This window comes from Mercenaria mercenaria, chromosome 8 (genome assembly GCF_021730395.1).
Source record: "Mercenaria mercenaria strain notata chromosome 8, MADL_Memer_1, whole genome shotgun sequence".
Classification (NCBI taxonomy): domain Eukaryota; kingdom Metazoa; phylum Mollusca; class Bivalvia; order Venerida; family Veneridae; genus Mercenaria; species Mercenaria mercenaria.
In genome coordinates this window covers 14,448,200-14,475,721 of record NC_069368.1, presented here as the reverse complement: position 1 = coordinate 14,475,721, position 27,522 = coordinate 14,448,200, and the positions used below count along the sequence as shown (strand labels likewise).

The window sequence follows — 27,522 nt, the reverse complement described above, 5'->3', positions numbered from 1 at the left end:
CAGAATCGGCTAGAATTTTGAAAACGATTTTTTTCCAGAATTTTTTTAACGAAACAATAACCACTGTATGGGAAATGATCTAACTAAGAAAATGAATGGTCACATCAATACTTTTAATCAAGAAACAAGAAAATTACAGCCACCTTTCGAATCACTCCACATCATTGCGGTAGGAAAAGTCTTCCCACTTCTCCCTAAAGTCTCCCCACTTCTCCCTAAATCTGCTTGAGGGAGAAGTGATTTCTCCCAAAAAATTGGACCTAGCTAGACCCCTGAACCATATCAAATAACTTAGTAAAAAGTGAGTTTAGAACAGTCTTTCTGTTTTAATTAGCTCACCTGTCACATAGTGACAAGGTGAGCTTTTGTGATCACCCTTCATCCGTTATCCGTCCTTCGTCCGTTTACAATTTCTTGTGAACACAATAGGAGAGATCGCCCTGACGTCACGCATGAACACCTGTTTATCTGGTGGTGGGCAAAACAAAATATTTTTTCATCGTTTGTGTATGGGATCGGAATTTTTATTTTTTAATTACTTTTTCGTTCATTTATGGATTTTAATAATTCAAAAAGTTTTGAAATGCTTACGATTTTCATATTTTCTTATTCAAATATCTTTTTACCGTTTTAAACGACATATGATTTTAATAGCGGCGTAGTGATGTCCCATAACTTTTAGAAAAAACACTAAGTTAAGCGTTCATAATTAATCCATTTTATTTCGAAATGATAATTAAAAGTTATCAATAAATAGCTTGTTTTATATCCTTTCCATTGATCAAAAAAATTATAGATATTATTTATGTTTTAAGAAAATTTAAGCAGTTAGAAAAAACATCACTATTAACAAAAAACATGGTCGCTCGGCGTCTGCCCACCCGATCTTGGTCTTATCAGTTCTAAAAATAGAATATACAACGGATTTGTGTACAAATTGACCACATTTTGCAACCAATTTTAATCAGTCTTGCACACAACTTGTATTGGCATAATATCTCGGCTCCTTTTGAAAACTGGCCAGATCCCATCATTCGTTCTAGAGTTATGGCCCCTTAAAGGGCCAAAATTTGTTGTTTTGGCTTATGAACACGATAGAGACCACATTTTGCAATAACTTTAATCAAACTTGCATACAACTTGTATTGGCATAATATCTCTGTTCCTTTCGAAAACTGGCCAGATCCCTTTATGGGTTTCATAGTTATGGCCCCGTAAAGGACCAAAATTTGCTATTTTGGCTTTTGCAGCCATATGAAGACTTCATTTAAGGTTTGATTTGATACAAACTTGCAAAATATCTTTATAAACAATAGATCTTGGATTTCGTGATGAATCCGTCAGATCCAATCATAGGTTCTGGAATTATGGCCCCTGATTGACCCCTGAAAGAGCCAAAATTTGTTAATTTTTACCTTGTGAACACGTTAGGATTCCATTTTAACCACACTTACACACAACTTAAGTCACAATTAGAGTTTATTTCCTTGGGAAAACCGGCTAGATTCCTTCATGGGTTCTAGAGTTATTGCCCCTGAAAGCCGCAAAATTTTCTATTCTGGACCTTTCAGCCATATAGAGGTTTCATTTATGCTTTGATTTGCTACAAACTTGCACAGAATGTTTATCTTGATGATCTCTTGGCCAGGTTTGAAACTGGGTCATGTGGGGTCAAAAACTAGGTCACCAGGTCAAATCAAAGGAAAAGCTTGTTAATACCCGAGAGGCCACATTTAAAACCTATCTTCATGAAACTTGGTCAGAATGTTTATCTTGATGATTCCTTTGCCATGTTCAAAACTGAGTCATCTAGGGCCAAAAACTAGGTCACCAGCTCAAATCAAAGGAAAAGCTTGTTAACACTCTTGAGGCCACATTTATGACCCTATCTTCATGAAACTTGGTCAGAATGTTTGTCTTGATGACCTCTAGGTAAAATTTGAATCTGGGTCATAATTATTTATGGGGTCAAAAACTAGGTCACCCACTCAAATCAAAGGAAAAGCTTGTTACCACTCTTGAGGCCATATTTATGACCCTATCTTTATGAAACTTAGTAAGAATGTTTATCTTGATGATTCCTAGGCCCAGTTTGAAACTGGGTCATGTGGGTTTAAAAACTAGATCACCACTCAAATCAAAGGAAAAGCTTGTTAATACTGTAGAGGCCACATTTATGACCCTATCTTCATGAAACTTGGTCAGAATGTTTATCTTGATGATTTCAAGGCCAATTTTAACAGGTGAGCGATATATAGGGACTTATTTTTCAGAGCATTTTCTGTAATCATGAGATAGCAGTAAATGTGAGATGGTTAGCAGTAATGTACATCAAGAATGGAGTGGACAGATACTGGAGGAGAACTGCACCAAAGTATGTTGTCTTACATTACTCACAGTAAACTTATTGATAGTGGCAGTACTAAATTGTAAATATTAATTAGTGTACATTGTGGTCTAGTAGTCAAAATTTTGATGTTTAAATTATGTATATAAATATTTCATATGAAAAGGAATCCTGCTCATTTGGACTAACCAGATGAACATTCTGTTTTCAAATGGGATATTTGGGAGGGGTGATGGTGGATGTAGTGGGGAGGTGGTGTTTTGCATTTAATGGTTGAGGAAGAACACATATGACTAGTTCACCCACATGGCATTTTGTCAAATATAGGCAGACACTTCCATAAATCTTGCACATAGCTTGCTCATATGTCAAATTTCTACAGTTTAATAAGATTTGAACCCATTATGTGTAGGGGTAAGTCATTTGGACAGAAGTCAGGGTAATCAGTGGTCATGTGGTTAAGGCCGCTGAGTTGGATTCAATTGCCTCTCCTTACTGTGTGCTGAGAATTTAGAATTGAGAATGCTCTCTAGAAAGTCTATGGCTCTATACAGATTCCCAGCCATGCTTGAAACAATTCCCAGAGGGGCACCTTTGGCCTTCCCTTTACCACCAAAAGCTGGAAAGGTCACGTATGACCTGAATTTTGCCCGTATGACCCCAGTATTTTAGGAAGTCATCCAGTTGGCTTATGGAAAGTTTGTGGTTCTACCCAGGTACCTGCCCTTGATGAAATAGTAGGAGGGGCACCAGGTGTCTTTTCCTACATGGAAAGCCGGAAAGTCGCCATATGACTTACAGCTGAGTTTGTGTGATGTTAAACTCAACAGTAAAAAAATGGAAATCATGGACATTTTCATAATACAGTCTCTACTTCTACCGGGTATTATTGTTTAGTTACACATTTTTTCAGTGCAATGAAAGAAGAAGAAAAAGAGATAATACGACAAAGGCTTCTGGTGAACTTCAATGAGCCATCGGCACAGGTATACTGTTGATGTTTCGGAAATTTTAAGCTTTATTGTTGGGAGAACAGATAAAGTTATTGCACATACCCTTTACCTGGTTGCCTAGTCAGTTGAGATTTTGTATGTAAGCTGGTATCCGGGTATCATAGTAACTGCTATTGGGAATGGATTGGAACTTCACACACTTGTTGTGATCTGACATACAAACAACCATAAACAAAGGTTATGAGGGGTAAACTGGAGTAACCATGTTTGTGCTTCCATCTGTCCATCCGTGCACCTAAGGTTATACTTGAATGGATAGTTGAATTGAGTTCATTTTTGATAATAGGTATATAATCATAAGATACAGGTTGGGGAGGATTTTCATTACAATCCACTAACTTTTAGCTCAGCTATTCAAAGAATAGGTGGAGCTATTGGACTCACCCGCATCCCAATTTGGTTAAGCTTTTGTATGTAAGCTGGCATCTCAGTAACCACTTATGGCAATGGATTGAAACTTCACACTCTTATTCACTGTGAAGAATTGACTTACATTGCACAGGTTCCATAACTCTATTGTTGTTTTTATGCCCCCGGCATCTACTGATGTTGGAGGCATATAGTGGTTGTCCGTCCGTCCGTTCGTCCGTCCATACGAGGTTAACCAAATGGAACCGTTTCGTCTAGCATCAATACCCCTTACTAGAATGACTTGATACTAATGCAGATGTAACCTGTGACTATTCCTCATCTTCAGACATCACCTGACCTCAGTTTGACCTTGACTTCATTTTGGACTTAGGTTGCTTTATATGGGCCATCTCTTGGTTAACCAAATGGGACCGTTTCGTCTAGCATCAATTCTGCTTACAAGAATGAATTGATACTAATACAGATGTAACCTGTGACCATTCCTCATCTTCAGACATCACCTGACCTCAGTTTGACTTTGACCTCATTTTGGACTTAGGTTGTTTTATATGGGCCATCTCTTGGTTAACCAAATGGGACTGTTTCGTCTAGCATCAATACCGCTTACAAGAATGAATTGATACTAATACAGATGTAACCTGTGACCATTCCTCATATTCAAACATCACCTGACCTCAGTTTGACCTTGACCTCATTTTGGACTTAGGTTGCTTTGTATCGACAAGGATGCCACCGGGGGCATCAAGCGTTTATTGAAAGCAGCTCCTTGTTTTTCCAAATTATGCCCCTTTTTCAGCTTGTATTTTTTCAGTTGACAGAGCTTTTGAATAGTCGAGCATTGCTGTCCTCCGACAGCTCTTGTTCCAAAAGTTATTGCCTCTTATCTTCCTTTAAATTCAACGAAATATCAATGTCCATGTGGTAACTTTTTAAAGAATGATTGAATTGAATTCATTTTTGGTGCACATATAATTATTAGTTACGAAATTAGAAAATACAGGTCAGGTTCAGTCTACCAATTTTGATGGAGTTAGGCTCCTTTCTGTCTTAAAATTTTGTTGTCCATTGAGTAAATTTTCATTTTAAGTAGAAAGGTATATCACGACAGGTATATCACCATAAGATAAAGGTCAATTTTAGTTACAATCCACCAATTTTGGCCAGTCATGGTCCTGAATTGGCAGAAGTATAGCCCCTTTCTTACATAAAATTGTGCAAACCTTTTAAAAAAATGAATGGATTTGAATCCAGTTTTTGTACACAGGTATATGATTATAAAATGAATAAAAGGACATGTTTGACTTCAGCTACACTCCACCAAATTTTGATGCAGTTATAGCCCCTTTTTGACTTCAAATTTGTAAAACAAGTCTTGCTTTCCTTACAAGAAGGTGGTGGTCATGGGGCTATTATTTAGTCTGCCAAATAGGCAACAGTTTTAGTTGTTTTTGTTGATATACATGTAATGTACAAACTTTTTCAGACAGCCCTAAAATTTGTTTATTTGGATTTAAAATTAAGAAATTTAACATGGTTTAGTTTGTTACATTCCGATATGAAATAAATGGGTGTGTTTAGAATAAATGTGTGAAGGTCTATTACATACCCAAAAGAAGTTACTGAACAGTGACTTGTATCTTGTATTTAGTTTAGTTTGAAATTAGTTCTCTGAAACCACAGATCACCTAACAATGGCTGCTGGAATAGGAAACATTCTAACTAGCACATATGTGAAGCATGCTTTCCATGGGAAATGTCTCAATGGTAAAATGCACACATCTCATATGGCAATGTAACATATACATGTAATGGAAGGTAGCTTTTCCAGCTTTGTGGCCATTTGAACGATCGGTCTTGACATGGTGTCATAGCCATGGGAGTTTATTGGGAATTGTACACAAGCAGGTCATATAAGCTTTGTGAATGCAGTAGCAATTTACATGTAAAGACAAGAGGTGTTTGATACAGAAAGCTTCTGAACATGTAATGTTTTATTAACAATGTCTTTCTACATTTCATTTTGTAGATATGTACACAGATGGCAGTTTTGGTTGCAAAGATAGCTAGATTAGACTGTCCACGATTTTGGCCTACGTTGTTACCAACCTTACTCCAGACTGTGCGCTGTGATAATTTACTCCTGCAAGAACGCTCACTGCTTATACTGCATCATGTAGTGAAAACACTAGCATCTAAACGACTTGTATCTGATCGGAAGCTATTTGAAGATGTAATACATTATGTTTTGTTATTTAGTGTTGTCTGACCAAAGTCTAGAAGAATAAAATGGCCTGCAAGTAGATTTAGGATTAATGGAAACTATACAAGAAAAAACAGTTTTTCCACTTCATTAATTTTTTTCTCCTTTTGAATAGAATGCACCAAGGTAAAATGCAGTTGAATTTGAATTCAAACAATGCTCTGTCTTACAGCTGCATCATTGTAGAAATTTTAGCATGCAGCTTGTAAATTCAGTATCTGTTTTGGAATTATTATAAAGGTAGTTTCATACATGTAAGCAAAAGAAAAACAGACCAGTTTACTTTATTGTATATATTATGATACTGTGGTCTGTATTGAAGAGTAGGGGGCAGGCGGAGGGGGGGGGAGGGGGTGGGGGGTAAATTGTTTTGCTTATAGTCAGTCGGGTGATCGATGGGCCTATGTGTTGAGACCAATTAGTTTCCAATCAATACCTGGAGAATGTTTGGGCTCACCATGGTCAAACTTCATAGGATGATTTCATGTGGTCAGTACACAATACCTATTGTATTTGGGGTCAGTAGGTCATAGATCAAGGACACAGTGACCCTGAAACTGAAAACTGATTCTGCACAGTAGAAAAAGGATGATTGCTTGTAGGCTGTAGACAACCTATATTGTTTTTGGGGTCAGAAGGCAAAGGTCAAGGTCACAGTGATCACAAGACGGAGAATGGTTTCAGCTCTGTAACTAATTAACACTTAAGCCTGCAGCCATCAAAATACATAGGATGATTGCTTGTTGTCAATAAATGACCCCAATTGTTTTGGGGGAATTAGGTCAAAGGTAAAGGTTGCAGTGATATAGGCTGAAAAAAGTTACACTGAACAACTAGAAAACGCTTTGGCGTACAATCGTCAACTTTCATAGGATGATTGCTTGTAGTCTGTAGAATTGTTTTTGGGTCAGTAGGTCAAAGATCAAGATCATAGTGACCACACTGAAATGGTTTCTGCCCAATAATTAAAGAACACTTTAGCAGTCAATCTTCACTGGATGATAACATTTGGTCTGAAGATGGTATAGGGGTCATTAGTTTAAAGTCAATGACTCAGTATATTTCAGACCTACTTTTCTCGGATAAGTCCTCATAGGGGACAAGTTGGTTTAATTAATAGCAGTTGTTTCATTTGAATTTGGAAATTTGGAGAAGACACATCACTTTACCTGCAGGGCATGAGCCCTGTCCCCAGTTTAAGGGAGAAACAAATACTGCTTAGTGTCTGCTTAGATTTCACCCAGTTTTATGATTATTGTGAAAATAAAATGTAAATTAATATGCATTTTTTCTAATTTTTTCAGTTAACCAATGAAATATTTGGCTATATATATGGCTTATGGACAGATCAGTTGGCAGAATTTCTTCAGTTAGCGTCGATGCACAGTGAGGAGATGAACACCATCATTGACAGAACTACCTTGTCTTTGAGAAGTAAGATACTACATTAAAAGCAGAAGTTTTCGTGAGGGTTTAATTTTCACTATATTTCCAAGGCCCTACATCTAGCGAAAATTAATCCTAACATAAATATGCACCATTAGTATAAGTCTAGTTCAGATAGGATACCCTTTTTATAATTTCTTGAATATTAAACTTGCGAACATACTCAAAATTTCAAATTTGCAAAATTTGGACCTAGCGAAAATACGTACTTTTACAGTAAATTTTATTTTATTAGAGATGCCAGCGTTAGAAATATTTGTATGTTGTTACCGAGCAAAGGCATCTCTGTACCTCTTTATTTCAATGACAGAAGGAAGAGTGGGGAACATGTACTTTAAAGTAAAGCTGTGTCTAGTTCAAAACTGTTAGCTTCCATGCTTGAAAATGTTACCATATCTTTAAACCAAAATCCTTAATGATGGTTCTCCACTGCCCACACAGGCTTCCTTACTAGAAGATAAATGTCAAGGGCTGTAATATTTTCATCAAAAGTCAAGAGTTGTAACATTATCACCAAAAGTCGAGGGTTGTGACGTCACAACCCACTGCCACTAAACTAAAATTAATGGCGATGGAGAGCTTTAAAGAAGCACTCTGCACAGTTTTCACTAAAACATTTTATCATCAGATTAACTTTGAATGTATAAAGTCATTAACAAATGTATTTAGTTGGAATGTTATGGTTCAGTGGTTTTCCCTAGTTATGACCCTTAATTTTTGGCATTTTACAATATCCGCATGGTAAGTGGTGAGAAACGTATGTTTTTCCTGAAAAACAATCTGTTTTATTTATAGGTTTATTTCAGGCGTATAAATTTCTTTTCTCTGATGGCTTTGTTAATGCTCTGTTTCAGTTTTACGACGGTTGGTTGTGTTTGGTTTTCGAGACCCTGCTAGTAACCAGGAAGCCATGAGCTTTCTGAATGATGTATTTGTAAAACTAGATTCTATGCTGGAATGCCGTAAGTACCTGGCAATGTTTTTTCAGTAGTAGGAAGTGATAGCTATAATTTTGAAAAGCACTTGATACCTGTTTCTTAATCTTGCTGTTTGTTATTTAAGAAAATCGTTGTCTGAAATGGAAATTAAGTTCAGTTATAACAACAGTGTAGGGATAATACACGTTTTTTTGTGTATTAATGTCTGCAGAAGCCCGCGGGATTGTGACCGAGACCGAAGGTCTCGGTCACAAACATATCCCAAGGGCTTCTGCAGGCGTTAATACACAAAACAAACGTGTATTGTCGCTATTCTTGCATAAAAAACATTACACGACGACTAAATGCATTGTTTTTGTCGCCGACGGCCGCGCTACGCCCTTTGATGGGGAAGGCAGAGCTGGGACAAGATATTTGTTTGTCTATTTGTCTGTATCAATATCTAACAAACGCAGGTTCGATTACTCAGAAGATGTATTCTATATAATTTAGATGACCTGTAACAAATAATGAAACAACATAAATATATAATCTCATATATGTATATATATGTGGTTATTGACATTATGAACGGTGGTGTGACGAATGAATTACGGACAAAGCAAACAATGACCCGACATTTCAAACCGAATATCTCAACAAATATTGAATAACCAACTAAGATAATTATTACATATATGGCAAAAATATACAACAATATAGGACAATCATTTACCTGTAGATATATGAATGTATAACTACAAAAATGGCATTTTCATTTGATGCACAGAAAATGGCGTTTGTTTATTTGTATTTGAATAATGGCTGTAAAGTGAAAGTAAGTAATCGATTGGTTATGACAGTCACGTGTTAGAGTTAGTAAAGAAAGGTAACCGTGCAATAATATCTCTAAACTACGGAGTACTGGACTGAACTTCTAACTTAGAATGACTTACGATCAAACTACTTCAAATACTACTGATAGACAGCTAAACTAGACTAAAGTAGACACGGAATAATTGCAATGTATGGGGAATAAGAAAATAAGTGAACACTGATACTATTTAATTTTAAATATGATTTATTACTTATTAATGGATATACACCCTATGACATTTTCATATGTGATGACTTGACGATTCTGGTACATTTTTTATTTACCATTCTTGTTGTTCTTGGAAACGGTAAACATGTTTTAAATATCCATAACCGGGGCACACATAACAACAACACTACTAAAAGCGTGATTTGAAAGTTTTTGAGCATCTTATTTTTATTTTTAGTTATTACAAACGTTACATTACACATAATTTTGCATACAACTTAAAAATTTGATAAACAGGAACACAATTATTTTAAGAATAACAACTTTACATTCGAATTAATTTGAGTACGAACAAACAGAGTATGGATGAGTACGAAGCTAGTGACTAGCTTTCGAGGTTTATTATATGAATTCTGCGAACAATCAGGTAAAAACAAACAGACTGATACTAACAAAAGTCATTAATATAATACCTAAAAACGGGCAATAGCACAAGTTACACGCGATACTTATTTATTCACAGTTATTTACAATAACTGAACAGACGCTTTGTAAAGGGAGTAAACTCTAAGAGAAGCTAGTGCGTACATTGATGGGGGCAGTACGTTTGGGGTTAGAAACTGATACAGCTAAACATACTATGGATTACATTGTGTCTATAATGCTACAAGAAGAGGTTATTATGGAAGAAACAAGATTCAGATGCCAAATATCAGTCTGCGCAGAAATACATACATACGTCCCTGGCAAAGCATTTCAAAAATAAAAATCATGTATTAACAGCATGTGAATTGCCTTGTTTGCACACGATTTTTCTCCCGTTTATACATGGGCAGATCCAGTGAAAAAAGTAGTTTTTATGCAAGAATGTATGTTCTCTTGCAGTAATATTATTTTCTCAATGACATTCTTTTTTATCAGTAAAAAAAATTGTTTGACAGAAAAAGTACGATTAAGGAAAAATGCTAGACAGAAAGAATAAGGTTCATGAACATTTGTATGAAATTTTCAGAAACATATTTCTATACTAAAAGGAATAAGATGAAACAGGTATTATGTATACAACTTGTATACAACATTGTCAAGTATTTTCATAATGTCACTATAAAGTCACATGCCCTTTTTGCACATACATTAGTTCGGTCAATTTAACATTTCTTAGAATAAAAACACACTAAGAATAGGAGCACTCAGAAACCATGGCAGATATTTCTTTAACAGTCTTTAGTGTTGTCCACAGATCTAAACATGTCTCTTCTGTGTAGGTCCATTACAGAGTATGTAATTGCAAACTTACAAAACCACGGAAGTAATTGTCTTAATTATTAGGGTTAGATAATATGTAGTAGAATTTCTAAACTATTGTTGGAAGTAAGCCTGAAAAAATATTGCAAAAAATTCCCCAAAGAGAATGTGCCCTGGAATTATGACACTATAGCAGCACTAATTTTTATCAGGGCTTTTGTTGGCCATGCACTATACTTGAGTGCAAGGTTTGTTTGTTTTGTTGGGTTTAACATCGTACCAACACAACATTAGGTCATGTGGGGGCTTTGATAGCGTTGATGGTGGAGGAAGATCACAGGCCCCCCTCCGTGCATTATTTCGTCATTGGCAGGCACCAGGGTAGAACCACCAACCTTCCATATTCAAGCTGGATGACTTCCTCATATGAAGAATCGACGCTCCGACTGAGGCTCGAACCCACATCGGTGAGAGGCAAGTGATTCTAAGTCGGAGACCTTAACCACTCGGCCACGGAGGCCAAGGTGCTTTTTCATAAGCATCCATACTTCGATTCTTCTTGGGATAAATAAGTTTACCAATTGAAATTATTGATCTTGTCAAGTAAGGTTAGTGTCACTACTTGGAAACAAGAGACAATGAAAATTATAAGAAAGTGTCAATGTACTTTATGTATTTAAAAACAAAAATCTTCTGTATGAAACAATGCATGCAATATTGAAATGTGATATCATTTACAGGGCAAAGTTTATGGGGTGATCACAGAATGCTTGAAAAATGTGAAAAGATGATCAACATCTTGACCAAAGTCGTAAGTACTTATATCATTTCAAACCGTATAAAGTTTATTTTAAGGTCTTACAAGATTTTAAAGTCTTACCTAGGGATAGGAAAAGATCTAAAATTACCAATTGTAAAAAACTTCCAAGAGTGATCTGGGATTTAGGATTGGCATTGTCTCAAAAATTTATCATTACCTGCGGCCTATTGGAATGCAACAAGTAGTATAGCACATGGAGACTGGGTGATTTCATGTGACTTTTTACCGATATGCGAGTGGCTTATCACATTTATGGAACGCCGTTTTTGCAATATAGCTAGCACTCTATATGATATATAGAGAAATGTTTGTGACCTGAATTCCTCACTCATTATTTCATATAATTTATTCAAACTTACAGCAATGATCAATATTGATACCTTATTGTGCATAAGGGTTTTTATGTTAATTGCTCTTCAGTTTCCTAGATTATGGTCCTCTGTTGTCAAGCAAGTCCAGGTGAAGACATGAATCACATTTGTGAAAGCTCTAGTAAAGTATTCCAATAGTCAAGGAATGCAACCAGTTGTGCTTAAAGTTATGTTATACATGAAAGGGAAATTGCTCAAAACAATAACTTTGAGAATTAAGAAATACATAGTTCATATATCTACTTGTAAATCATGTAGAATGGAGTAATATTTCTTACATTAAAGCGTAATGGTATAATAAAAACAAAACAAGTACGTTATTCACCCATAAGTTACTATCAACAATATCTGGTCTGTATAACTTCTGGCCGCAGGAAATCTTTCGACTTGTTTCTTACAATTGTATGTTGGAAAAAAGTTTGGTGAGTGGTTAGAGCCTTCAGGGCCCACTTGTTTCTAATTAAGGCGGTCAGCATCCAAAGCATGTCCACTCAGTCAAACAGTTTTCATCCGATCTTCACCAAACTTGCTGGCAATGTTTGTGGGTATAATATCTCGGCCAATTTCGATATCCAGCCAAATTGTCCTAGGCACTCGTGGGTTATGGCCCTTGAATTCCTTGAAAAACAGCGAATTTAGCCTTGTCCGCTCTCTAAGTCCAACAGTTTTCATCCAATTTTCACCAAACTTGCTGACAATGTTTGTGGGCATAATATCTTGGCCAGTTTCGATTACCAGTCAAATCGCACTAGGCACGTTTGGATTATGGCCCTTGAATTACTTGAAAAACAGCGAATTGAGCCTTGTCCGCTCTCCAAGTCCAACAGTATTCATCCGATTTTCACTAAACTTGCTGACAATGTTTGTGGGCATAATATCTCAGCCAAATTCGATAACCAGCCAAATTGCCCCAGGCATTCTTGGATTATGACCCTTGAATTACTCGAAAAAACTGCAAATTTAGCCTTGTCTGTTCTCTGTCGAACAATTTTCATCCAATCTTCACCAAACTTTCTCTGACATTGTTTGTGGGCATAATATCTCAGCCAAGTTGTCCTTGAATTACTCAAAAACCTGCAGATTTAGCCTTGTCTGTTCTCTGTCGAACAATTTTCATCCGATCTTCACCAAACTTGCTGACAATGTTTGTGGGCATAATATCTTGGCCAAGTATGATAACCACCCAAATCGCCCCTGACATTCTTGGATTATGCCCCTTGAATTAGATCAAGTTCGATGAGGGGCGTATTTTGTGACAGTCACTCTTGTTTTACTTTTCCTTAGTTAGCAATGTTCTTGTTAACAACATTATTATGAATTTTCACTGACAGATGGAAAAACCATGGCTTTTATTGTCATAATTTTAACTACAAAAATGCGAATATTATAACAATATAATTTTATTTTTATTGAGTTTTAAGCCACACTAAGACAATTTTCGACCATCTGCCATCTTTCCAGCTTGAGATGGTTAAAGAAGACCTAAGGTGTCCATCCTAGTGTTCTTTCAGGCACAAACAGGCACCTGAGTAGAACCACTGACCTTCGATAAGCCAGCTGGGTGCATTCTTTACATAACAGAATTCTACTCCTCGAGTGGGGTTTCAAAACCTACAGTGGCAAAGGGCAAGTAGTTTCAATCTTTCGAGCCTGGATGCCAGTACATATCTGTAAATTAAAAACAATTTAAATGGCTGACTTACTTGCCCTACATTATTGTTCATGTATTTGAATGCAATGTATTCTATTATAAATAAGGCCTTTGTGAAACATTTCAGAGTTTTTGTTTTAATTTCTTATATTTTGATTTATGATGAAGCAGAATAAATGTTGTATTTTTGCAGTTACTGGACTCTCTGGAACACCACCCAGTCTGCTATATGCAGTTTATACAGAGAACACTGCAGTTTGTTGTCAGATATAACTTCTCACAAGCAGGTAGTTAACCTTTACCCTGCTAAATTTCTAAAATGGACTACACTATCATTGAATTTGGGCAGTACCATTTATTATTGGAAGGGGTGTTCACTGAAAATTTACTGACTTCATAACGAACAGTGCAGACCAAGATCAGACTGCATTGGTCGCAAAAGCAGAATCACTTGCCACCAACAGGATAACAGTTGATAATGCTCTATACACAAGTTGATATTTATTGTTGACTAATATATGTGGTTTGCCGGTTTATCAGTTGAAGCAATATTTACTGCAAAAAGTTTAATCACTCAATTTAATGAACATTTGACTGTAAGTATAATTTTTTTCTTTTGTTATTTTGCCAGGATTGTTGTACGAGAGATTTACTGTGAATAGTTTCAACCTGATGAAAAACATACTGTTATGTGATACCTACAGACCTGGCAAACATGAAATAGGTAAGATAATGTATATAGTCATCTGTTTATAATATGAAAACAAGTAATCTTTGTAAACGGGTCGTCTGTCACAACAGGTAAATTAGCAATGTTTATAGGTTACAGAGAAGAAATGGTGACATTTTAGGAGGTAGCCTTGCAAGTGATTACGGTCCCTGGCTTCAAATGACTTGCCCATCACCACTTTGGGTTTGAAATCTAGCTTAAAATGAAGAATTTTTGTTGCGCGTCCACCCAACCTCACTCGCCATACATACTCAATGAAAAGATGTGGGTCAAAATTTGTGTTGCATTTGTTATTTTTTTTTAATATTACAGAGTAATAAATCTTTTTATGACCCCGAAGGTGGGCATATCGAGGGGTGAATGCGAAAGAGTTCTTAGTGCTTCTTTATTTATATGCACTTAGAACTCTTTCGCATTCACCCCTCGATATTAAAATCGCACTGTCCGTGTGTGTGTGTGCGCATGTATTTGGCCTTTGTGCCTGAAATTATGCCTGGAAGGGCACCGGACTGTCATGAAAAGCATCAGAGTAGCCAAGTGACATAAAAAATGTGTGCCATTTAAACCTACCCCACCACAATCACCACCACCTTCAACCAAGAAAAATGAAAGGTTGTGATCTTTATTTGCGGAGGTGGTCTGTAGTAGAAATTTGACTTTAAACTATGCAGTCACTCATTTTCTGTACCAGTTGCATTTCGAGAAATTTGTGACATTCAGGTAACTTGACAATTTGAAGTAATTCATTACATAACTCAAAACCTTGAAATGCTTTGAATGAGTCTATGCGATTCACATACGTGAAAAATAACTGGATTTAATATCAGATCTGTTCCATTCTTAACTTTGTATACATTTCCGAGCATTAGTATATATGCAGACTTCTGAAATGACGTATGTAAAAGCAGAAATTTTCAAAAGGGTTTAATTTTCGCTATATTTGCGAGGCCCTACATCTGGTGAAAAAATAATCCTCACGTAGATATTCACCATTAGTATAATTCAAATTCAAGTATGATACCATTTTTACAATTTCGCAAATTTCACAAAAACCACATGAACATACTCAAAACTTTGACCCAGCCAAAATATGTGCTTTTACAGTATATCTAAAGTATATATATATATCAAGAAAAAACTTCATTTTTATGCACAATTGTGTCTGTACATAACCTTTTATTGTACTTCGTCCAGTTGCGATATCTTGACATCTTGTATCACAAAATATTGATATTTCAGAATCGGACAGTATCAAGGTGCAAGCCCATAAGATAAAAGGAGCTTTCTTCACATTTGATATGTTGACCGAGGTTTGTCATCGACTGATTTCCCAGTATTTCCTTCTCAATCACGAAGACTTGTCTACCTGGGATACTGATCCTGAGGAATTCTGTAAGTTCCAAGGCTAAGTTGGACAAATACATCTAAAATTTGATTATTTTTTTTTACTTTTGTTTGATTTTGATCTGCGTTTTTTCTGGAATATCACATGAATATTATCTGTATTACTCAATGCGAGTTATGCTTGGTTAAGAAAAGATTTGTATATTAGGACTAATCAAATTCTACTTTTGTATAGCATTAATAACTTATGGTTTTTATGGTATTAGCTCTGTTAACAAGACTGCAAGGCTAATAAGATCTGAAAAGTATTTACCAGTATTGTATTTTATAAGTATGCATAAGAAAAAGTGTTGATCACCTGAAATAGGAAGAAGAGATCTTTTAAGGTAGTGGATCTGTAATGAAAATCAGTAATTTCTGTTCGATTTCAATTTCTTCATTTGCATTTTTGGTATTCTCCGATTGCTATCAAAACCATTTCTTGTATTAGTTACATTTGTTGCCAAAGAGTGACGAAATATCAGACGAGAGAATATGAATTGTCACAGAAACTGTTGATTGTCATAACTGGTCCACTACCTTAATTTTTAGTTGCACAATAGAACTGTGATGTAAAATTTAGATATACATGTACTTTACCTAATATTTCCAAAGACATCAGCTGAAATAAACTCATTCACAATTTTTGAAATGTATGTTCTGAACTACTCTCTCTCTCAGTTTGAATGTTTTTGAAATCTTGACTTTTGTCTGCCCATTTAATTAATGTGTTTTTCTTTCAATTTAGGTCAAGAGGAGGCAGGAGATACCTATAAATATGCTTTGAGGGTAAGTAGCAGTATAAATACACTTCGGGTAAGGATCAATATAAATACACTTTGTAAGGAGCAGTATATATACACTTTGTGTGAGGATCAGTATAAATATGCTTTGAGTGCAGTATAAATACACTTTGGGTAAGGATCAGTATAAATATGCTTTGAGGATAAGTAGCAGTATAAATACACTTTGGGTAAGGATCAGTATAAATACACTTTGTAAGGAGCAGTATATATACACTTTGGGTGAGGATCACTATAAATATGCTCTGAGTGCAGTATAAATACACTTTGGGTAAGGATCAGTATAAATATGCTTTGAGGATAAGTAGCAGTATAAATACACTTTGGGTAAGGATCAATATAAATATGCTTTGAGGATAAGTAGCAGTATAAATGCACTTTGGGTAAGGATTAGTATAAATATGCTTTAAGGGTAAGTAGCAGTATAAATACACTTTGGGTAAGGATCAGTATAAATATGCTTTGAGGATAAGTAGCAGTATAAATGCACTTTGGGTAAGGATCAGTATAAATATGCTTTGAGGGTAAGTAGCAGTATAAATGCACTTTGGGTAAGGATCAGTATAAATATGCTTTGAGGATAAGTAGCAGTATAAATGCACTTTGGGTAAGGATCAGTATAAATATGCTTTGAGGATAAGTAGCAGTATAAATGCACTTTGGGTAAGAATCAGTATAAATATGCTTTTAGGGTAAGGAGCATATCACACCTTAGAGAAACAAATTTGTTAGAAAATCCATTTGAAGCAAAGAACTTAACCAAGCAGAATAATATCTGTATGTGATAGAGCCTATTCATAGTAGAATATGCAAAGTGTAGTACCCCAAATTTCCCTAATCACCAGTGTAATCTGAACTATTGTACTGAAATACGGAATAGGTTCCATGGTACCAAAAGACACGTTTATACATGAAATGAAGCCAAACTGATTTATTTAGTTAACTGAAAATACATTACCATAGTCATCATTTTTCTTAGTTGTATTTAATAAGGTTAGTTTTTCAATTGTCTTAGGATGTTATATACCCACACCATTGTTACTTTGGACAAGTCCGTGACTGCAAACCACTTGACTTGCTTAGTAACTGCAGGTCCTTCAATCTGTGTAAGATAAATGTTTTTACATAAGTCAAAATATATTTTTATTTTGCATATTCAGTAGATAACCTCTCATTTAAAGGTCAGTTGGTGATGAAACCAAATGATTTGGGGTCTGTTAGGTAAATTAGGGCCGCTGTGGCCAAATGGTTAACCCTTATTATGCTGGACATGACTGATTCTGCCTTTGCAACCAGTGTAGGTCATGGTCAGCCTGCACATCCATGCAGTCTGATCAAGATCTGCACTGTTCGCCATTCAGTCTGTATCTTTTTTAGCTCACCTGTCACAAAGTGACAAGGTGAGCTTTTGTGATCGCGCAGCGTCCGTCGTCCGTGCGTGTGTACGTGCGTAAATTTTTGCTTGTGACCACTCTAGAGGTCACATTTTTCATGGGATCTTTATGAAAGTTGGTCAGAATGTTCACCTTGATGATATCTAGGTCAAGTTCGAAACTGGGTCACGTGCGGTCAAAAACTAGGTCAGTAGGTCTAAAAATAGAAAAACTTTGTGACCTCTCTAAAGGCCATATTTTTAACAAGATCTTCATGAAAATTGATCAGAATGTTCACCTTGATGATATCTAGGTCAGGTTTGAAACTGGGTCATGTGTGGTCAAAAACTAGGTCAGTAGGTCTAAAAATAGAAAAACCTTGTGACCTCTCTAGAGGCCATATATTTCATAAGATCTTCATGAAAATTGGTCAGAATGTTCACCTTGATGATATCTAGGTCAAGTTTGAAACTGGGTCATGTGCCATCAAAAACTAGGTCAGGAGGTCAAATAATAGAAAAACCTTGTGACCTCTCTAAAGGCCATATATTTCACAAGATCTTCATGAAAATTGGTCAGAATGTTCACCTTGATGATATCTAGGTCAGGTTTGAAACTGGGTCATGTGTGGTCAAAAACTAGGTCAGTAGGTCTAAAAATAGAAAAACCTTGTGACCTCTCTAGAGGCCATATATTTCACAAGATCTTCATGAAAATTAGTGAGAATGTTCACCTTGATGATATCTAGGTCAAGTTCGAAACTGGGTCATGTGCGGTCAAAAACTAGGTCAGGAGGTCAAATAATAGAAAAACCTTGTGACCTCTCTAAAGGCCATATTTTTCATGGGATCTGTATGAAAGTTGGTCTGAATGTTCATATTGATGATATCTAGGTCAGGTTCGAAACTGGGTCATTTGCAGTCAAAAACTAGGTCAATAGGTCTAAAAATAGAAAAACCTTGTGACGTCTCTAGAGGCCATACTTGTGAATGGATCTTCATAAAAAGTTGTCAGAATGTTCATTTTGATGATATCTAGGTCAAGTTAGAAAGTGGGTCAAGTGCTTTCAAAAAGTAGGTCAGTAGGTCAAATAATGAAAAAACCTTGTAACCTCTTTAGAGGCCATATTTTTCATGGGATCTGTATGAAAGTTGGTCTGAATGTTTATCTTGATGATATATAGGTCAAGTTTGAAACTGGGTCAACTGCAATCAAAAACTAGGTCAGTAGGTCTTAAAATAGAAAAACCTTGTGACCTCTCTAGAGGCCATACCCTTGAATGGATCTTCATGAAAATTGGTCAGAATGTTCACCTTGATGATATCTAGGTCAGGTTTGAAACTGGGCCACATGCCATCAAAAACTAGGTCACTATGATAAATAATAGAAAAAACGACGTCATACTCGAAACTGGGTCATGTGGGAACAGGTGAGCGATTCAGGACCATCATGGTCCTCTTGTTTGGTAAGCACCCCTTTTAACAGTTAATGGTACTGTCCAAATTGAAAGATGGACAAGTTGATTATAGAAATTTAGCAGGGTAAGGGTTAATGTTGTTGACCTTGAATCACTTTCCTCTCATGAATATGAGTTCAAAACCTCTTTTTATCCCCCGACGAAAGTCTGAGGCATATAGTTTTGGCGTTGTCCCTCCGTCCGTCTTTCCATCCGTCCGTCTTTCCGTCCATCCGTCCATCCGGAGCCATATCTAGGAAATGGTTGGGAATATTTATTTAAAACTTCATATACATGTTCACCACTATGAGTTCTTGCGGCCCGTCAAGTTTCAGTCAGATTGCCCAAGTAACACCAAAGTTATGGCCCTTAGAACTTTCTAGTGTTAACTATATAGGGTACTATAAATATGGCAATTTCTGCATCATAACTTTTGATATATTTGACCTAGAACTATGAAACTTAAACAGAATTTAGATCACCATAATGTGATTGTGTACACACAATTTCATTCGGATTTATTTGTTAATTAAGAGTTATTGCCCTTTAATTGTATAAAAATCCACATATTTGTACATAACAAACTTACCATTTGGTAGAATTTCATTAAATTTCTTTCATTCTTTTCCATGAACATTTATTGTAAACATGTGAAGTTGTGTACCCACACCTGGTCACCCCCTTACCTTGATCACACACCTCCCCCCCCCCCCCCCCCCCCCCCCCCCCCCCCCCCCCCCACCAAAAAAAAAAAAAAATCATTCCTTATTTTAGATTTTTTTTTCAAACAAACTTCATATACATGTTTACCACTGTGAGGTTATGGGGCCCATCAAGTTTCACACAGATTGCCCAAGTAACACCAGAGTTATGGCCCTTAGAAGTTTCTAGTGTTAACTATATAGGGTACTATAGATCTATAGATATGGCAATTTCTGCATCATAACTTTTGATACATTTGACCTAGAACTATGAAACTTTAACAGAATTTAGAGCGCTATAATGTGGTTGTGTACACACAATTTTGTACGGCTTTCTTTTGTAACTTCAGAGTTATTGCCCTTTAATTGTCTAAAAATCCACATATTTGTACATAACAAACTTAACATTTGGTAGAATTTCATTAAATTTCTTTCATTCTTTTCCATGAACATTTATTGTAAACATGTGAAGTTGTGTACTCACACCTGGTCACCCCCTTACCTTGATCACACACCTCCTCCCCATCCCCTGACCCCTCCCCCCCTCCCACCAAAAAAAAAAAAAAATCATTCCTTATTTTAGATTTTTTTTCAAACAAACTTCATATACATGTTTACCACTGTGAGGTTATGGGGCCCATCAAGTTTCACACAGATTGCCCAAGTAACACCAGAGTTATGGCCCTTAGAAGTTTCTAGTGTTAACTATATAGGGTACTATAGATCTATAGATATGGTAATTTCTGCATCATAACTTTTGATACATTTGACCTAGAACTATGAAACGTTAACAGAATTTAGAGCACTATAATGTGGTTGTGCACAGACAATTTTGTACGGCTTTCTTTTGTAACTTCAGAGTTATTGCCGTTTAATTGTCTAAAAATCCACATATTTGTACATAACAAACTTACCATTTGGCAGAATTTCATTAAATTTCTTTCATTCTTTTCTGTGAACATTTATTATAAACATGTGAAGTTGCGCACCCACACCTGGTCACCCACTTGCCTTGGTTACACCCCCTCCCCCTCCCAACCTTTCTTATTTTAGATTTTTTTCAAACCTTCCAAGTTGTACCATTCCCCCACCTCACTTCTCCAACCACTGATCAACTGATCATGTCATGTATCCTCCCCCCCCCCCCCCCCCCACCCAACTTCAACTTTTTTTTTTTTTTTTTTTTTTCATTTTTCATTTTTAATTTTCAATCAATATTTATAATCCGCATGTGAACTTTTGTTTCCTCTCCCATTCCCCTGCACCCCCACCCCCTAAAAAAAATATATATACATATATCTATATATATACATTATATACATATATATATATTTCCATTCCTTTTTTTTTTTTCTTTTTTTTTAAATGTTCAAACCTTCAACATTACATGTTAAGTTGTGACTGCACAAACCTTGCCCTCAGCCATGTTCAAGATATCTTACCTGTGTTCTCTCAAGGACATCTGCTCTTTTAAGTTCAAATGTATATGTTAAACAGCAACACCTGGTGCCAAACCACTCAAAGACAACATTTCGTTCCAGTTAAACTTCAAGCTCACATTTCAATTAACTGCATTTAATTTTAAAAGCTAAGCTTATTACAATAAGCATATCCCATTTAAAATAAATTCTTTAGTCAGGATCAAAGTATCATGCATTTATTATGTACTCTTTAATTATGTCTCCCCCAGGAGACATATTGTTTTTGCCCTGTCCGTCCGTCCGTCCGTACGTCACACTTCATTTCCGAGCAATAACTGGAGAACCATTTGACCTAGAACCTTCAAACTTCATAGGGTTGTAGGGCTGCTGGAGTAGACGACCCCTATTGTTTTTGGGGTCACTCCGTCAAAGGTCAAGGTCACAGGGGCCCGAACATTGAAAACCATTTCCGATCAATAACTAGAGAACCACTTGACCCAGAATGTTGAAACTTCATAGGATGATTGGTCATAAAGAGTAGATGACCCCTATTGATTTTGGGGTCACTCCGTTAAAGGTCAAGGTCACAGGGGCCCGAACATTGAAAACCATTTCCGGTCAGTAACTTGAGAACCACTTGACCCAGAATGTTGAAACTTCATAGGATGATTGGTCATGAAGAGTAGATGACCCCTATTGAATTTGGGGTCACTCTGTCAAAGGTCAAGGTCACAGGGGCCTGAACATGGAAAACCATTTCCGATCAATAACTAGAGAACCACTTGACCCAGAATGTTGAAACTTCATAAGATGATTGTACATGCAAAGTAGATGACCCCTTTCGATTTTGGGGTCACTCCATTAAAGGTCAAGGTCACAAGGGCCCGAACAATGAAAACCATTTCCGGTCAGTAACTTGAGAACCACTTGACCCAGAATGTTGAAACTTCATAGGATGATTGGTCATGAAGAGTAGATGACCCCTATTGATTTTGGGGTCACTCTGTCAAAGGTCAAGGTCACAGGGGCCTGAACATGGAAAACTATTTCTGATTAATAACTAGAGAACCACTTGACCCAGAATGTTGAAACTTCATAGGATGATTGTACATGCAAAGTAGATGACCCCTATCGATTTTTGGGTCACTCCATTAAAGATCAAGGTCACAGGGGCCTGAACATTGAAAACCATTTCCGGTCAGTAACTTGAGAACCACTTGACCCAGAATGTTGAAACTTAATAGGATGATTGGTCATGCAGAGTAGATGACCCCCTAACAATTTTGGGGTCACTTTATGAAAGGTCAAGGTCACAGGGGCCTGAACATTGAAAACCATTTCCGGTCAGTAACTTGAGAACCACTTGACCCAGAATGATGAAACTTCATAGGATGATTGGTCATGCAGAGTAGATGTTCCCTAACGATTTTAGGGTCACTCTGTTAAAGGTGAAGGCCACAGGGGCCTGAACATGGAAAACCATTTCCAATCAATAACTTGAGAACCTCTCGACCCAGAATGTTGAAACTTCATAGGATGATTGTTCATGCAGAGTAAATGACCCCTATTGTTTTTTGGGTCACTCCGTTAAAGGTCAAGGTCACAGGGGCCTGAACATTGATAACCAGTTCCGATCAATAACTTGAGAACCACTTGACCCAGAATGTTGAAACTTCATAAGATGATTGAACATGCAGAGTAGATGACCCCTATTGATTTTGGGGTCAGTCTATTAAAGGTCAAGGTCACAGTGGCCTGTTCATGTAAAATCATTTTTTGGAAATAACTTGAGAACCACTTGACCTACAATGTCGAAACTTAATAGGATGATTGGACATGCAGAGTAGATGACCCCTATTTATTTTGAGGTCACTTGATCAAAGGTCAAGGTCACAGAAGCCTCAACAGTGACTTGAGAACCACTAGGCCAAGAGTGTTGAAATTTTGCGGGATGATTGGACATGTAGATGATCCCTATTGCAGCCAACCATCAGTGTCTCTTTGACTTTCGCTCCTGACCCCTATTGACTTCTTGCCTATAGGACTTTGCATTGGGGGAGACATGCACTTTTTTACAAAAGCATTTTCTAGTTAAACATTTGTTTTCTGTTAAATTGATTTTGACTAATGAAATTATTTGCTTCTTATTAACATCCTTAACTATTTGCCGGATATATCTTTTTGCCATTCCTCACCACAAACCCTTTCGACGGGGGATACCAATTCATCGAATTTGCTTGTTGGATGTAGAATTCAAGGGAGGATGTCTTCCAGCAGGCTTATGAAATATGAGTGGTTCTACCTACTTGCCCGCTCATGCCCGGTGCATGCAACAGTGCCCTGATGGGCTCCTCCTGTCTTCTTCCAACATCAGAAGGCTGGAAAAATTATTTTGTGACCATAATTATGTCAGTGTAATCTTAGCCCATCCCCCCACACATACACACAGAAAAGGTCAGGTTTAGGTCACAGCAATCATTGTCTTGAAAATAGTTTCTTATCTTTAACTTTTGGCCAAATTTCAAAGAATTCTTGCGTTTAAGTCAGCGGGTTGCATCTTAAGGAGGTAGGTTTTACCTTGTTACCAGGGTAAATTCAGATTAGTTGAACCGCAGCAATTTTTTGTATTTTGTGTAATTTAATGTTTTAACTGATAGAATCTCAATTTCGTTTATCTCTGTCCCTTCAAGTACATTTTTTATCCAGGTTTGAAGTACATGACCCTCAAAAGGTATTTCATATTAAACGAAGAAGGAAAATACGGATATTTAACACTCTTTAGTGTACTTTGGTTTCATAGTTATCCGTAGAAGTCTGTATAATTGATAATTTTACTAGTATGCGTGTTAGCTTTCTAATATAAGCTTAAAATGTATATGTCGCGGGGCTTGTGTTTCCATGGTAACGTATTTTTCTCTCATTTTTGAACAACTATGTATGGAAACGTGTTTTTCGACGGCTTCAGTGCCATTCTGTTAATGGCCAACATGGAATATTTGGGTAATATTATTAGCAAAATGCCAAGCACTTTACATGATACCCTATTTTTCTTAAAGGTTAAAGTAACCATGGCAACAGCGATGTTTAAAATAGCTTATATCTTGCTTTTTATTGAATTTCTTATAAAAAAAAATATGAAATAAAATTATATTTCTTGTTAATGTAGCTTTAAAACATCTTATTTCTAACGTAAGTAATATTTTCGTGTTATTTGCATTTATTTAAACAAATTTCACAGCTTAAAATACTTTACCCCTCGTCTGACATTTTTTATGAAAAAATCGTTCTGCATGCTGCTATTCTTCTCATGGATATTGTTGAAATGCAAATAAAAAGCCGAAGCTGTGTTCCTTACATAAACCAGTGTCAACACTTTTGAATTTTACATTTGGATTTATAGGTCACGGGCTTAGTTTCCATGGTAACATCTATTTAACTCAAGAAACCACAATTTTCTACTGAAATTTGAACAACTTCAGACCTTAGTTTTAGTATATAAGTAAGAAATTACAAAGGGAAGCTGAAAAATATGTATTACAAATCAAACTGCCCAATTTTTATTTGAAAATGGCCATAATAATTAACCTTTCACCCAACTATATTCTAAATAACATTAATTACCATCATCCATTTTCTTACATTCTGCATAACATTTCAATATAGCTACATAAAAGAAGCAAACTATTGATCATTATTCAGAGTGAAAGACTCATAAAAATATTTCAGCAAATAATGGCTGTTTAAAACTATTTCAAATAAAGAATATACATAAAATTACGTACTTTCAAAATAAAAACTATCAATTTTTGCGCGGTAACTGACCGGTAATGTCATGACGTCAGTGACGTCATTTTAAGGCAACAATGTTTTGAAGTGTTTCTGCGGCAATTTATTCATTTTTTCTGCCTTATTAAACCGTTAAGCATCAGATTGGAGACAGGTTCAGGATTTGTTTTTAGAAGAATGGATATACAAACACATTTAGTTTGTCGTAAAATTCGTCGTAAATCGTCACGGTAGCTTCCGGTTGGGCATGCGCACATACATATATTAAGGTAACCTACCTCCTTAAGAGCCTTATTTACTAAATAACGTTTTTGGTTAAATTGCTGCACTTTGAATAGGTTAATATGGGTAAAACTTGATTGCGAATTTGTATATATGGTGAATATGTGTTCTATCCGAAGTAACATACCAGATTTTTCCTGCTCTTATTTCAGCCATGTACAGAAACATTGTTTTTAAGCCTGTTTAAAGAGTATCGGTTATCTCTGAGTTCAGTGTTGATAAAGATGGTACGTGAAACACAAGGACCATGTGATGTGGAGAATATGTTGCCAATACTGAGAAAAGATGCAGGTATGTATAACAGTCAGTTTTCAGAAATTGCTGTCAGTCTTCATGGCCAATCGGTTAATGTCCCTGAGGTCAAATAATTTGTCTGTCACCATGTAGGTTCAAAACTGGCTCAGTGCGTAGAATGTTTTCATTTGAGGAAGCTATCCAGCTGGGAAGTGGAAGGTGTCAGATTTGAGAAACACCTGATGTCTTACTGAAACTAACTATATTTAAACCTTTAAAGAAGTATATAAGCCTACCCACGTAGCTCAGTAGGGGGAGTGCAATGCGGGATCTTGATTCAGTTTCCAGGTGAGGCGTATATTCTCCGTGACGAATTGATTAAAGACAGTTTGTCTGAAGTCATTTGTTCTCCACCTCTGATTCATGTGGGGAAGTTGGCAGTTACTTGCAGGAACAGATTTGTACTGGTACAGAATCCAGGAACACTGGTTAGATTAACTGCCTGCAGTTACATAACTACAACTGCTGAAAAACGGCATTAAACCCAAAACCAGCAAACAAACATAAAAATGTATAAAGCATCAACCCTGCTTCATTGAGTTTTGTCATGTTTTTGACATATTTGTTTTTAGCTCACCTGAGCCAAAGACTCATGGTGGGCTTTTGTGACTGCTCAATGTCCGTTGTCAGTCATCCGTCGTGGGTCCGTCAACATTTTCTAAAAAAATCTTCTTGAAAACCACCGGGCAGAATTACATTAAACTTCACAGGAATGATCCTTGGGAGGCCCCCTTTCAAAATTGTTCAAAGAATTGAATTCCATGCAGAACTCGGGATGCCATGGCAACCAAAATGAAAAACTTTAAACATCTTCTTGTCCAAAACTGCAAGGCATAGAGCCTTGATATTTGGCATGTGATGATTGTTCAAATTGTGCCCCTGGGGTGAAAAGAGGCCCTGCCCTGGTTTTACATAGACTTGTATAGGAAAAAACTTTGAAAATCTTCTTGCCTGAAACTGCAAGGCCTAGGCTTTTGATATTTAGTATGTTTCATTGCCTTGTGGTCCTCTACCAAAATTATTCAAATTATGCCCCTGGGGTGAAAAGAGGACCCGCCCCGGGGGGTCCCAAGTTTTACATAGACTTGTATAGGAAAAAACTGAAAATCTTCTTGCCTGAAACTGCAAGGCCTAGGCTTTTGATATTTAGTATGTTTCATTGCCTTGTGGTCCTCTACCAAAGTTATTCAAATTATGCCCCTGGGGTGTAAAAGAGGCCCTGCCCTGGGGGTCTCAAGTTTTACATAGACTTACATAGGAAAAAACTTTAAAAATCTTCTTGCCTGAAACTGCAAGGCCTAGGCTTTTGATATTTGGTATGTTTCTTTGCCTTGTGGTCCTCTACCAAAATTATTCAAATTATGCCCCAGGGGTGAAAGGAGGCCCTGCCCTAGTGGTCCCAAATTTTACATAGACTTATATAGGGAAAAAATTAAAAATCTTCTTTAAATTTCTGAAAGTTCAAGGCCTAGGCCTTTGATATTTTTGGTATGTAGCATTGCCTAGTGGATCTCTAACAAGATTATTCAAATTATGCCCCTGGGTTGAAAAGAGGCACCGCCCTTGGGGTCACTTGTTATATGAGTAATATAGGAATAAATATTTCAAAAATTATCAGATCATATTTCCTAGACTGTTTCATTACAATTACCTGATGACCCCAAGCGATTAGGAGTCACTTGACTGTGACCTTGACCTACTGACCTACTTTCTTGTTTTTTAAGATACAGCCTTGAAATTTGGATGATGTGTACAGTTTTGCATTCCAATCAAATTCTTTCAGTGACCATGAATGTGACCTACTGA

At 36.5% G+C, this 27,522-nt stretch overlaps 1 protein-coding gene across 1 annotated transcript in view; it reads left to right on the top strand.

Annotated features, from left to right (window-relative positions):
* Positions 1-27,522, top strand: part of LOC123523015 (importin-11-like) — a 57,335-nt gene that overhangs the window by 6,690 nt on the left and 23,123 nt on the right. The window contains exons 3-13 of the mRNA XM_053549417.1: positions 2,274-2,374; positions 3,261-3,333; positions 5,759-5,962; positions 7,297-7,426; positions 8,293-8,400; positions 11,386-11,456; positions 13,681-13,774; positions 14,119-14,211; positions 15,457-15,609; positions 16,349-16,389; positions 25,575-25,713. Of these exons, the coding sequence (XP_053405392.1) occupies positions 2,274-2,374; positions 3,261-3,333; positions 5,759-5,962; positions 7,297-7,426; positions 8,293-8,400; positions 11,386-11,456; positions 13,681-13,774; positions 14,119-14,211; positions 15,457-15,609; positions 16,349-16,389; positions 25,575-25,713 (1,207 nt within the window). The remainder of the gene's footprint in view (positions 1-2,273; positions 2,375-3,260; positions 3,334-5,758; positions 5,963-7,296; positions 7,427-8,292; positions 8,401-11,385; positions 11,457-13,680; positions 13,775-14,118; positions 14,212-15,456; positions 15,610-16,348; positions 16,390-25,574; positions 25,714-27,522) is intronic.